At 35.4% G+C, this 13,796-nt stretch overlaps 2 protein-coding genes across 3 annotated transcripts; one reads left to right on the plus strand and one right to left on the minus strand.

Moving 5' to 3' along the window:
* The first annotated feature begins 511 nt into the window (after nt 1–511).
* LOC111776476 (tRNA (guanine(10)-N2)-methyltransferase homolog) lies at nt 512–8,118 on the plus strand. The gene is made up of 6 exons (XM_023655924.1): nt 512–871; nt 969–1,180; nt 4,755–5,072; nt 5,411–5,485; nt 5,789–5,863; nt 7,271–8,118. Exons 1-6 carry the CDS (start codon nt 667–669, stop codon nt 7,826–7,828), a joined length of 1,443 nt encoding a protein of 480 aa, XP_023511692.1. The 5' UTR covers nt 512–666; the 3' UTR covers nt 7,829–8,118.
* Nucleotides 8,119–10,409: 2,291 nt separating this feature from the next.
* Nucleotides 10,410–13,066, minus strand: LOC111776505 (protein WHAT'S THIS FACTOR 1 homolog). 2 transcript variants are annotated; one of them, XM_023655967.1, is made up of 2 exons: nt 12,935–13,066; nt 10,410–12,633 (listed from the first exon to the last, which is right to left on the minus strand). In XM_023655967.1, exon 2 carries the CDS (start codon nt 12,554–12,556, stop codon nt 11,381–11,383), a length of 1,176 nt encoding a protein of 391 aa, XP_023511735.1. In that variant the 5' UTR covers nt 12,557–12,633; nt 12,935–13,066; the 3' UTR covers nt 10,410–11,380. The 2 variants fall into 2 exon arrangements, with proteins under 2 accessions (XP_023511735.1, XP_023511734.1); XM_023655966.1 differs by having other exon boundaries at nt 12,785–13,066.
* Nucleotides 13,067–13,796: the final 730 nt, after the last annotated feature.

Here is a 13,796-nt window from a genome sequence, read left to right on the forward strand (position 1 = left end):
TGAACAGTAAAATCGCTTTATGGTACTTGACCAAGCCAAACCCGCACTCATCATCTTTTCACCAAGTTCAAATCTCGAGCCATCATCCTTTCAAGGCCAACATTCTTCTCCCATTCGGGTTTAATTAATTCAAATCCCTTGATCAAAAGATTATATTTTCAAATCTCTATTCTCAAATATGGTCGTAACGATTCATGTACATAATTCAGAGTCTGGATCGACACTTGATCACATCAACATTCATCTACGACACGGTAACGTTACCTCCTCCTCACTTCATCCCATAAAAATTCATAGAAGGTCAACCAACATACTATTACACCAAGTAAAACACGTTTAACCATAAAGTTTCTATGAACGAGCCATCGAAAAGGCACGTACACCTTGTTGGTATAAATAATAACTTTCATTTTCTTTTTTAAATAATTATTTTTATATTTTTTAATTTAATTTATTAATATTAAAACGGATATTTTGTATTGAAGGCAAAAATGTTTAGGAGGGTAAGAAGGGTTTTGAAGGGTTTGGGCGCAATATCAATACCGATACCCAACTGTTTGAGTTCAAAGCTTTTACCTTAGCCGTTGTTCTCTGTTCCTCCGAGTTCATCTTCGTCTTTGAAGAAGTGATTGGAACAGGCAGAGAATAGTATTAGATTTAGAGTAGATGTGGTATCTCTGTGTGTTCTATCACAGGCTTTTGGATTACAGGAAGGCGGAGGTCGAATCTCTGGCCGAGTTGTTTGGTGAAAATGGCGACCACAAAGGGGGGAAGTTGGAATGGAAGCTTCCTCTTCACCATCACCCCGATTCTCCTTTCCATTTCGTCGACCTCTCTTCCGATGATATCGCACGGAGCATCGCCAATCGAAGTCAGTCATTTCGTTTCGTTTTCGTTTAAAGTTTTGTTCTTAGTTGATTCCTGTTTCTTTCTTTTGATTTCGTTTGGTTTGGTTTGGTTTTGTGTAGGTATACTAGTGAAGGGGATGTATGAACTCTGGGGCGTAGGAAGTGACTACGAGGAGCTACAGGAGTCTATTAGAAACTTTCCGGAAGAACGGAAGTCCCCATACTTACAACAGGGAAGCACCTTCAAGATTTCTGTAGAGAGCTTTGGGAAGGCTATCAGCTTCCAGGAACAAAATGAACGCATTCAGGGTCTAGCTTACATTCCTTTCAAGGTCTAGTTTTAGCCCTTTTTTTTTCCCTTTTCTCCTATTCTTTCTTTTTTTTAGTTAAATTCTGCTTTTTTGCTATTGAAATCCAATCGTTTTGATTATAATGGATACTAGATACTACATTGTTATAGTGTGGATTGCTTTCTTCAGTGGATGTAACCAAATTAATGTGGCAAGAAACTCTAGTTTGGGCAGATTAATATTGAGCTTGAAGAGTTGGGTTAAGTGTGATGAATCAGAGATAATAAGGCTAAAAGTTATGAACTATAGTGTTGAGGATTGTTGGGAGGGAGTCCCACATTGGCTAATTTAGGGAATGATCATGGGTTTATACGTAAGGAATACATCTCCATTGGAATGAGGCTTTTTGGGGAAGCCCAAAGCAAAAGCACGAGAGCTTATGCTCAAAGTGGACAATATCATACTATGTGGAGAGTCGTTATTCCTAACATATGATACTTCTAATTTTTTAGGCAGAGTGTTGATAGATGAAAGAATTGCAAAAGCAATTTGAGAAATGGAACTATTGACAAGACTTTAATACCAGGTCTAGAGTTTAAGCATAGGAGCCCTGAATTGCTCAATCTTATCATCTTTTAGTTTCTTCTTAAGAAGATTTTTCAAGAATGACTTAGGACTTGTTTGATAGGCAATCTAGACTCTATTTTATGTTTCAGATTCAGGGAGTTTATGGAATATAGATGTGTCCTTGAAATAGTTTTTTGATTCTGTGATACAAAGAATATAAATTATAAAAACAACATTTTTATGTTCTCATTGTATCCAGATTTTGAATTTGAAATTTAAAATGTAAATTTATTTTAAAAACGACAAAACTTCCATAAATATAGTATTTCATGTTATAAACTCAATTCATTTTTGTTAAATTAAAATGTGTAATATAATGTATTATAAATTATGATATTGTAAAATAATTAATATATAATTTTTTAACATAAACACATGTTCATAAATTAATTATTAATAGTTTATGTTCAACCTAATATTTATTGGATAACTACAACTAGTTTTATCATTTATAAAGATGTTATGATTTATAAAGATGTTATGTCAAACATATTTATTGGATAACTACAACTAGCATTTATAAAGATCCAATTTATGAATGTTCTTCCAAACACATATATTAAAACAGGAAATAACTCTGTTTTCATTGGATCCATTGTTTTCAGATTGCCTACCAAACAGCCCCTTAGATTCTGTGAATCAGCAATTGAGCTGCTCGGACTTTTAGCCAATATGAAACTAGAAAGGAATGTTGATGTAGTAGGATTAGAGGTAAATTGGGGTAAATTCATATTAAGCGTTGTTAAATCCTTGGTTAATCATTTTTAGTTTTCTTTTAATTCCCTTGTTGAATCCCACTCTTTATCCATTACTAGTCCTTCATTATAAAGTTTATGACTTGATTCTCGGAGAGAAGTTTCCCTTGTCCCTTAGGCTACACCAATTCGGTGTCAGCAATTGTCTAGTCCAACATTGGCTACTGTCAGTGGAAGACCAGGAAACTCCTGTCGGAGCCGTCACAAGAGGGAGATTTGTGAGTTGTGCTTGGTACTCAACAACACACAACGATTTACAATGGGGAATCATTTTGAGTATTTTTTCAAAGATTAGGGGAGAAAATTTTTAAGAATCTTCCAAGAATGGAGTACTTCGACACTAAAAGAACCAAATGAAGACCAATGGTAGCAGAATTTTTTTCAAGAACACCCCTAAATTTCTACGTCAACCTTGAAATGTTGGAGTAAATCAAGAAAGAGGTTGAAAGAATCAACGTCTTTAGGAGTATGTGTTGAATGTTTTGGAACGAATTTGGGTATTTGTGAAGAATTCCCCCAAAGCCAAGAGCTCTCGGAACATACAAGAAATTTTCAAGAAACCCAAAACAGAAAGGATGTGAAATTCATGTGTGAAGATAAAACAAACAAGCAATAAAAAAGTAAGGGAAGTTGAAGAGTGCTGCGGAACCCACACAAAGAAGAAGGGAAGTCGCTGGAAGTAGTACACGAATAGCTCGAAGAATTAGAAGATGAGAGGTTAGCATGCAAAACGTAAGGTGTAGAAAAAGTAGTGTACGAAGTGTAACATACAACAGTTGCAGGCCAAAGGTCATAGACCTGCATGAAGAAGAAGACGACATGGGCTATTTTATGACAAGGGTCACTTATCGTGAGTTGCAAGCTCTTGTGCTATTTTAGGGGGTCTTTGAGGAGGTAGGGACAACATAATTTTAAGAGAGATTAAGAGACATTGGATTGAGTTGTGGTCCTTTGTAAAGTTTCACCCCTCTCCTTGGGCCTCATTGTGTAAAGCTTCCTTTTTGTAATTACTAAAGGGCTCCATTTGCTTGATTAGAGTCCCTTTTCATATTAGGTTGGCCCTTTTTGTATTGCCTTGTAGTCTTTCATTTTTCTCCAAGAATTGTTGGTTTCTCATTAAAAAAGGTAACTTATGGCAACAATAATAAGCAGCAAGGTGCAGCTAAGGTTTGTGGTTGCACTTGCACTTGCCTATGGATAGGCGACACATGCATGGGGTTGTAGTCACTTCCCTTGGTCTTCCACACAAGATCATTGACAGTATGGGAAGGAAGTTTAGACGATGGTTCACAGCAACTAAAAGAGCAATAAAACAAGATGCCCCTGGAATTTCATCTCTAAACAGAAATGCTGGGTTGAACACTGTTACAAGCTTGTTCTGGGTGGGGAAAAGATTCCCTAGACCTTGTGTGGACCTTCCTTAAAATGAAAGAAAAAATCCCTTTGGAACAATGATCTTAAGGCTCTTCTTTGAGAGTTGTTAGAAAGAAAAAGTAGGTTTCTTTCAGCATATTTCGGTTGATAATTATATCTTTAGGGAAGGAGTGATTAATCTAACCTCTAAATAGAGTTCTCTTTGTTAACCTTTTTTCAAATTACGCTCTTTTAGATAGTGGTACAGATTGCTTTTATTTAAACTCCTAGGTGTTCTTAAGGATTTCTCCTCATCCCTTGTATATTTTCACATAAAAAGGAAAGGTGTTTCTTTTTCAGGAAAAAAAAAACCAAAACAAAAAGAAGGTATATAATTTAATTCATGAATGCAAGTTTTATTGAGAAAGTATTATCCATCTACCTAACTTTTTATTTGTTTCATGCATGCAAATTTGATTGAGTAAATTAATCAGTTTACTTAATTTTGTACATTTATTTTCGTCATGCTTCACATTCTAACCTGGGAATCTTACTCTTTTTGAAGAAACTCAGAGGCATGTTGATCAATTGTGGTAGTTATGCTACCTCATGCTTTATTTGTGTTACAATCGCTTCTGCTTTTACATTTACTTCTTAACTTAAGACATGGTCTCATGCAATTATCATGGCTTCCCATCATAAATGGTATCAATCAAATAGTAGAAGTCCTATCAATGCCATTTTCCTCTGTTAGCACTTCTAGGTTCTGCAGGTAAATACTTGAGTTTGACACTGTTTTTAATCATCCATTTGTCACTAAAGCTCTAGTGCATGTCAATGTCTTCATTTTTTAATAAATGAATGCGGATGGTATATTGCAGGGTCAAGTTAATTTAAGAAATCCAGATCATAAGTTCAGCCTTATGGAGGCGGCTGATTACGGACTGAATAATGGACTTCCACCAGTTGCTCAAAGGACGATTTTTTTTGGTCGGGAGGTTGGTGGTGCTGATAGGAAGCTTATACCAACATATCAGTTAAAAAGTCGCACTTATCTTGGGCCAACTGCCATGGATGCTGAAATGGCTTTCTTAATGGCCAACCAAGCATTAGCGACACCTGGGAAACTTGTCTATGATCCTTTCGTTGGCACTGGGAGCATTCTAGTTGGCGCAGCTCATTTTGGAGCAATGACAATGGTAATTACTTTTGCTTTGGATATTTATTTTTGATATTTGTGAGTGTTTGGGTCAAGGATATGTGCTACTTGATTAATCTCATAAGGAAATTGGTCAGTAGTTTTGAATCCATCCCTCTACAATGTGTACTTTTTTCACGTACATGAATGTCAATGGGGTAACTCACGGGGGGTTACTTTTTCTTTGTATTGGAAACTAGATTATGAGTTTTGGTTTTCAATTTAGTTTACATAAATTGCCTTTAGGGAACTTAATTTGAGGATGTATCCAGTTCCTATAGAATGCGAATCTGGGAGTGTGAGAGACCATTTAAATAAAAACTGACCAAAATGTCTCAGGGTGCAGATATTGACATTAGGGTGGTACGTGATGGTCGTGGCCCTGATTGTAATGTTTGGAGCAATTTCAAGCAGGTAATTGTGTTTTATAATAAAATTCTATGTTTAGAAACTTTTCTTCATAGCGACAGTCTTAGTTTAAACTGTAAACTGCAAGTAATGTACTATGTTAAATGTTTGAAACTTTATGCATGCATGAAGTGACAGTTAAAATACATGTGAAGGTGACAAACATGATAAAGAAAAAAACCGACTATACTCTTAGCAATTTGCTTGTGCAATTTTTTGAGATTCAACTGATTCTTATGATATAAGTTTTGATTTTTATGTTCCTATGCATGTAATTATGACTATTTAGATGTGGTTTACTGATTGCAGTATGGATTACCACCGCCAATTTCACTGTTAAGAGCAGACAATAATCTTCCTCCCTGGCGTCCAGGATTGAAGGAGGTACAGCAGAAATGTTTTGCACGTTTACTGCATATGTTCATTTTTCCTTGTGTTTCTGTCTGTTTTGAAGCTCCACAGCCATTATTATATCCTGATGCTTACTGATTTCTGTGGATATTCATAGCATAGCATCGACTTACAAATTTGCAATCATTTATGTAATAAAAGATATTTGGTAAAGCAGGATTAGAAGGGAATTTTGATCAAGTAATATGTGAATCATTACTCTTAGGTTCATTTCCTGTAAGTGACTGCTGGTACTCGATAGCTAACATATAACCAGGTAAAGAAAAAAAGTGGTATGGTGGACTCACAATGACCACTTTATAGTTACTCTTTGCATAACATAATACCACATCAGTTTTCTCCCCGGATCAATGGGCTTGATAAAAATTTCTTCTCAAGAAGCTAGATGGGATTCTGTGTAACTTTTTTTAGAAGAAATAAACCCTCCTCCAAGGAATTTGTCCGCTACGACTCCCCTTCCTCTCCTTCATGAGAATGTATTAGAAGGTAAAGATATTTTTTCCTCCTTTCTAAAGGTTTGTGGTATTGAAGTTTATGAAATTAAATCATAGACTTTCAGAAGTTCAAGATGGGCTCCTAACAATTTCATCCTGTCTTCGTAGCTGAACATTTGATTTTGGGTTCTTTGGTCTCATGGAAGCTTGCTTTTTCCATGCCTGGTGCTGGCTGTTTCCTTCTTTGTTGCTGTTCCTGCCCTTTTTCAGTATTTGATAGGTTTCTCTTAGTCTGCTTATTTTCCGTTTGATTGCTTTTATTTTGGTCCTTTTGCAAATCCGTTCACCTTCATTTGCTCTCTTTGAACTTTTTGAGGTTGTTTTAGAGTTCCAATTGGTTAGTCTTGTGGCTGTTGTTTCTCTCGGTTCCTTTGCTGTCGAAAAAGATTAGCTCTCCTCATGTTATTTGCACAATTTTCGAGCCTTTCTTCTTGAAAGGTCTGTGGTTGCGCTTAAGTTTTCTGGAATTTAACAAACTGTTTGCTGTAAAGGTCGCAAATATCCATGCATCATTTTTCAGCAGGCTCTGCCTGAAATTTCTTTTTTGGCCGAGTTTCAGTCGGCTGTGTTTTTTCGAGCCTTGTTTTAGGTTGCTGCAGTCGCTTTTGGAGTGCTTTGTGGAGCCTCCCTTCTTCGCTTCAGCCTTGATTGCATGCTTAAAAAGTTTATTTATCTTTTTGGTTCAAAGAAAGCAAGGTTATTGGATAAATCCATTATGCTTCCATAGTAGACCGTTTTAAGTACTTGTTGATGTGATGCTTATTCTAAGTTATAACATTATATTGGCTGTCCTGAGTCTTTATTAAATCTGAGGCTTGGTTATTCAGCTACTGATATTTTGTAGTGCTGATTCTGATGCACTTTCATAACTTGTTTCTCTACCCAGATATTCGACGCCATCATTTGTGACCCTCCTTACGGAGTACGTGCCGGGGGGCGTAAATCCGGTGGTCGGAAATTGTTGAAAGGAACTGTTGCGCCTTACACCGTTCCAGACGACAAGAGAACCGACCACATACCATCAACAGCTGCTTACAGCCTTGTTGAGTGTGTGCACGATTTACTCAACCTTGCAGCCAAGATGCTTGTGATGGGTGGCAGGCTTGTATTCTTCTACCCTGTGTTGAGGGAAGAAGATTGTGTGTTTAACCAATTCCCAGAGCATCCATGTTTCACATTAATCAGTTCGTCCGAGCAGATATTGAGCTCTCGATACAGCCGGGTGCTGCTAACAATGGTCAAACATAGCTCGTACACCGAAGAAATGGCAGAGGCAGCAAAGTTAAAACATGAAGAATTCAGGGAGAACCATTTGAAGTGGTTAGAAGATGGTAATCTCCATTCTGCAGTTTTCAGCCCCACCATTGATCCCCAGCTTGCGGTTGCTGGCAATTGCAATGCTACCAAAGATCCAAAGCCGAAATACAGAGGGAAGTATGTATAAATGGAGGTTTTAGTTTAATTGCCATGGATTTTGGTTTGCTGGATGCAGGTTTCTTTTGGTAGTAGGAGTAGAAGAAAGGACCTATAATTAGAGCTTTTGGAGAAAATTCTCCCATGTTTGTTCCAAGTTTTTGTTTCTCTTTGAATCTTTTGAGTTCACGTCATGGGATTTAAATTATATTTTCATTTGCTTTTTTTAAGTAGTTGATGAACTCACTAATCATGCTTCATTTGTCTTAAGCATGTCCAAATTCAAACATTGTGATTTAAAAGATGACCCTCATTTCATGATATCATTCTAACGGATTTCATTAGCCATTATAGCTCATTCAAACAAGTCTATTGAGACAAACCATGTGTCGATTATATCATTGGGGCATTCGAATATCCATTCATTCGGGTTCTATTGAGTCATGAGCCCATGTCCATACTAAGTCATTTACAGATATTTGTACCAGATAACGTGTATATACCAATTTTTGCCACATAGGCAGGAGCACAATGTCGGAACACTATCGTTCGATATTATTCTCGAAAAACTCATCTCAAAGCAAGTCGCTAGAGTCACTTGTCTCAACGCTCGTCCACATTGTTAGTCTAATTTACCCAAAGCAAGTCGTCTATGCTATGAGGGATGAGTAATTGTAAATTAAGTTGGAGAAATTGGAAATTACCCAAGGAAATAAGCACAATGAGGGAGCCTCATTCTTAGAATTCAAATGGTAAGAACTGAGGCATTTTTGGAGAAAAATTTATTCATAAAATGTGTTAAGGAAGAACTTTTTAAACCTAATAATACTAATCGACAAGGATTAGAAACTACTGCACTTTGTTGTATTGGGAATCTGTTAGGATTTGTATTTATTAGAGTCTAGACAATTTATTCTTAAAATATTTAGATACTTTTATTTTTAAAATACTTAAATCATTTTCGTAAAATTTGTAGGCAACATGCTCATACAATTATTAAGTTTAACCTCATTGAGCTATAATTATTGAGTTTAACTCTATTGGGCGAGTGATGATATTTTAATAGTCTGGAGGAATTGTAACTTTCATTTACAAGGTTACGGCTCTAAAACCTAAGTTTATTATCAATCATGACATATTAAAGCAGCAAGTTTAAGTAAATAAACAGTCATGCACGTGTTTTCATTCACAATTCATGCAATAAAGAGAAATAAGAATGAAAATATCCAAATTTTTATGTGCTCGTGTTTTCGTGTAGAAGTTAATAAAACTGTAGAAAATTGTGCTAATATTGTGCCCACAATGATACCAGAACGTAGAATCAACAACAACTAAAAAGATAAAAAATTGCGTATATAATTGTGACGATAATGTAAACACAATCAACTATTTTTTTTATTAAGGATGAAGAATGATTCCCACAATGATTTGGAAGAAACTATAGACCGAAGAAGTCGATAAAAGGTGGCTCATGGTCCTCAAATGATCTATCTTGATTATGATTTTATGAAGACCAAGTTGCTAAACCTCTCTATTACTTTTCTCAACCCTTAGATCTAACGACCACTTTGATTAGCTACCATATTGAATCCAATAACCATAATAATAAACAACTTTAATGAAAACAATATAGGTAAAAGAGTCCACACATAATTTTGATTTTGACACAAAACATAGGTCGAATTATCGAAGTTGTAAACTAGGCAAAGACTAATGTGTTTAGTTATTTGGCCCCAAAGAGTGCCTAAAACAGAGTGAACAGATGTTGAATTCGATTCAGGGCGATTAGAGTAGGATGCGAAGTACAATTTGATTGCAATTGTTTGATCCCTTTCATGCTCAAAAGGGCAAGGCAACATGTCATGCCAAATATGTCTAATGAACAATATGCTTAGAGTACTCTATTTTATTACAACACTAGGCTATGTAGTCGTCATTAATGAACAATATGCTTAAAGTTTGCGACTTATTTGATCTCTATTGGTAATTATTTGAGACAATTACATGGAAGATCTTATTTGCTCCATTTACCATTTTCTTCGATAAAGAGCCTTTTGTAATATTAGATGATCGAACTTGTTACCTTACTTGTTATACAATGTAAAGATAGATATGGTATATGGTAAATGGCAGATATGGTTTATGGTAAATGACATATGAAGTAAATGGTAAAACTATATGGTAGATAATTATGTTTAGTAGATGATTATATCTGTATCATATACTTTCTGCACTATTATATCCGATTCTTCAGGTTCATTTATTTGTTTATAATTTAATAATAAATTAAGTCTCAAATAACTAAAAATGATAGAATCTTATGGTTTAAGTCTCAAAATTAGTATTTAAGAGAACTACTTAGGATCAAATCATAAACTAAGTCTCCTCTAAATTAATGAGAAGGTATGGTCATATTACCCAAGTTTCAAAATTAGCATTTAGGAAAACAACGTAGAACGCATCCTTTCTCCGATTTGCTTAAACCCTCGAACCGGTAAGCTTAGTAAACTAACTATAGAATCATCTTAGAACACGCCCTCACAAACAAAATTCATACATTAGTTGTAATCTTGAAGGGATACATTGAATAGCATTATAAAGTTAAAGTAATAAATAAATGAGAAAATATTATTACAAAAGTACGAGACTTTAGGACACAAATCTCAACACTCATACCAAAACCAAATACCATCAAAATTTATAGCTCATCGCACGGATTAACATCGACAAAAACTTTAAAAAATCATCATCAATTATATAAAGCAATAAACAACAACCTCAATCACAAATCAAGATAATAGAAAACCTACAAGCTAAAACTTGTAATAACCACACTCCTCATAAGCACAAAATAAAATGGATCAATCAAATCACTCATAAACAATGAAACAAGAGAATGGAGGACGAAATAGCTACAAAAGCCTCACAAGGTAATCAATCTCATACTAATTTAAGAATTAATATCAATAATAAACCCAAAAAACACACACAAAATCTTGGTTCAAGAGTTCTTTGTGTCTGTGCATTCATGGCTCACCACATAGTTCATTAATGTCTTCAAAAGAAGAACGTATATCAAAAGATCTCTATCTTGGATGAACTATTTTTCTTTCCATCCTTTCCCACCAGTCAAAGAACAAAGATTTGTAAGAAGAAAGTGGTGAAGAAGCCATCTTTTTACCACTTTTGACTGCGCATGAACTATAGTTTTACAGGAATTCTAAAGCCAACATTTGGCCAGTAAAAATTACTTTTACGAATAGCTCGCTCTTTCCTGAAAACATCGTTCTAATAACTTGTGTACGAGGACAGCAGACTACAACAATCGAGTTCGTAACACATCTAGGGTGTTAGGTTATGGAGCCTTTTGGTATCATCTTTTACTGTACATACCTGAAGTCATTAATATAAACCTCTAGCTAATATTCTTCCTTGAATTTTCTCACTCCTGTGTTTTGTGTTCATCTAGATCGGGTGTGTGCATTGTTGTGCGATCCTAACATAGGGATCTTCGGAAATCCAATGAGGATTAAGCTCTTTTTTATTTTTTGTTTCTTTTTTTCTGATAAATAAGAGTACGAGTCTAGAAACGAACCTGGGGTGAATTGCAATTCTTGTCCCTCCTACCACAGAGTGAAAGGAATCTATCATAGTGCAACAGCAAGGGGCATTTATCACTCAAAACTGAACCTTCATAGGCTTCTTTCAGAAGTACTGTACTCCTTGCACCTTTATTAGTGATGTAGAAGATTCCTTGATGCTTTAACAAGCACAGCAATAGTTTTGATGGAAGAAGAAACTCCCTATGAAATGCATCCAATTGTGTTGATCTCATCCTTTTTTCCATTGTCAAGCTTAGAAACTCGTGAAGAACAGCAACGACTCTCTTTCTTGCCTTCGGATCAGCTGCGTCAAATCTCCTCGCGTTCAAGTATGGAGAAGGAAAATCCATTTTCTGCCACCTTTCAAGATGTTCAAGGTAACTCATGTTTGGCCTAAAGCCTGGAGGAAAACACATCTTGAATGCAAATGGACCAGAAAAGTTGCCATCCTTCGATATTCGAACTCTTTTTCGATTCTCACAAGAAGACACATCTCTGGCTCTACCGAAACCTTCCTCCCGAGCACTGATTGCAAGCGAAGAATCCCAATTCTCCAAATGTAGGTGGGCTTTCCCATCAACTTCCTTCACTGAAAAGAATTCAGGGTACTCAGGAATCAATGAAGTTTTGAAGTCACAAGGCAAACCCAATTCAGACGCGATGAACTCTATATTTTCGAGCGGTACTCGACAGTCAACCGACAGCATCAACAGCTTCCTCAAATTCTTAACTACAATTGGTTCCATTGCACTCTTAACCTTATGTTCTTCACTAGCAATCTTTTCAGCTTTATTGGTGAGCCTAACATAGGGCCTTCTACAGCTTCCAGAATCAACATAAAAAATCGAAGAGTACTTCTCAATAACAGCCATGAAATTCCATTTTTGGACAAATCCCACTTCTTTCTCCAAGTCCCTCAAGAATATAAACTTGTGCTTTTGAGATTGGATAATGTTTATAAGCTTCAGTATAAGGGACGGCTTTTTCTGCAACTCCATAACTTTGTCAAGTTCATCAACTCTATAATATATTTTCCTCTTCGGTCTCATTCCACCGCTAGATTTGTGCCTCAACAAGACCCAAAGAAAACCTGACTCCTTATGATTAAAAACATGTATTCCACGATTTAGGCGTAGAAACATAGTTTTTCCATTCATTTTAAACCCTAAACTCTGTTAGAACATTTATCAAACAGTTCGTGGGCAACATCGAAAAATCCCCTCATCGAACCATCCTACATCCGATTATCAGATTTCGGAATCAACAATGTTTTCTTGCAAATATTTTTCTGAAACATGGCGAAATGAAAGCTTTGAAAACGCTAAATTAAGGACTCGGACCTATAAACAACCAAAATCCAGAAGAAAAATGTTGAAAAGCTTTACGTTTACAATACTCTGAAAATGCTTCGAAAGTTGCAGAGCATCATCGCAATCTAGAGTGGGAGGAACGAAGACAGGAAGAATCATGCACCGACGAAGGTAAAGAAGCAGAGATTCAGCAATGAAAACAAGTAGATAGTACAGGAGATTCACCTCGCGAAGATGAATAAGCCGCCGGCGTTTTTAGTTTCGATTTCTATCGAAAATATTTTGAAGAATTCTTAGTCTGAAGATGTCATCTGTGCTAGAAATCAGCCGAGGGGATCCAAAATGTTTATGGTGTTTACAAAATTTGAACCACTTTAAATAATTTTTGTGAAATGCCACAAATTACACCTACAAAAATCTAAAATATCTCACATGAATACTCTACCTATGGGTGTACATTCAACCACGGTCCGACCGTCCGAACCAACTCAACTCGAACTATAGGGTTGGGTTGGGTTAGGTTAACATTTCGAGTAGAGTTGGGTTCATTTTTCTTAACCTTGATTTGGTTTCGAGTTAATGGGCAAAACCAACTCCAGCCAAATAAAAATATATAAATAAGTATCTTTCAATTAAAATATATTTATATATTTTTTATTTTTGTTATATATATATATATATATATTTAAAACATATTTTAAATTATAATGTATTTATTTATTATCTATTTGTTGCAACGTTATTATATCACACGTATATATATTTATATTTTTCTAAAAGTTTAGGATTCTGTTCCCGATTTGATTCCATTGGACGGTACCAACGAAATCGAGTGCGAACTCCCATTTCGTTTTTTATTGAATTAACCGATCAACTTGCTTTTCATCAAACATTTATTTTGGATTTCAATAATTTTCGAAAAAAAAAAATTCAATTAAAAAAAAATATTTTTTTTTGGTTATATACAGTACCTTTGAATTAATTATTTTTATTTTATTGTTTATTTAATTTGTTGATATATTTTTGTATTTTTGTTACTCTAACTGATTCTCAAGAAATGTTTGTATTTTGTTGTCATTAATAATCT

The sequence above is a fragment of the Cucurbita pepo genome, chromosome LG15, assembly GCF_002806865.2.
Source record: "Cucurbita pepo subsp. pepo cultivar mu-cu-16 chromosome LG15, ASM280686v2, whole genome shotgun sequence".
Classification (NCBI taxonomy): domain Eukaryota; kingdom Viridiplantae; phylum Streptophyta; class Magnoliopsida; order Cucurbitales; family Cucurbitaceae; genus Cucurbita; species Cucurbita pepo.

Coding starts and splice junctions, on each gene's coding strand:
- LOC111776476 (XM_023655924.1), top strand. CDS start 667: ATGTGGTATCTCTGTGTGTTCTATCACAGGCTTTTGGATTACAGGAAG. Junction 1,181..4,754: donor TAGCTTACATTCCTTTCAAG/GTCTAGTTTTAG, acceptor GGTATATTGCAG/GGTCAAGTTAATTTAAGAAA. Junction 5,864..7,270: donor GGCGTCCAGGATTGAAGGAG/GTACAGCAGAAA, acceptor TTCTCTACCCAG/ATATTCGACGCCATCATTTG.
- LOC111776505 (XM_023655967.1), bottom strand. CDS start 12,556: ATGAATGGAAAAACTATGTTTCTACGCCTAAATCGTGGAATACATGTT.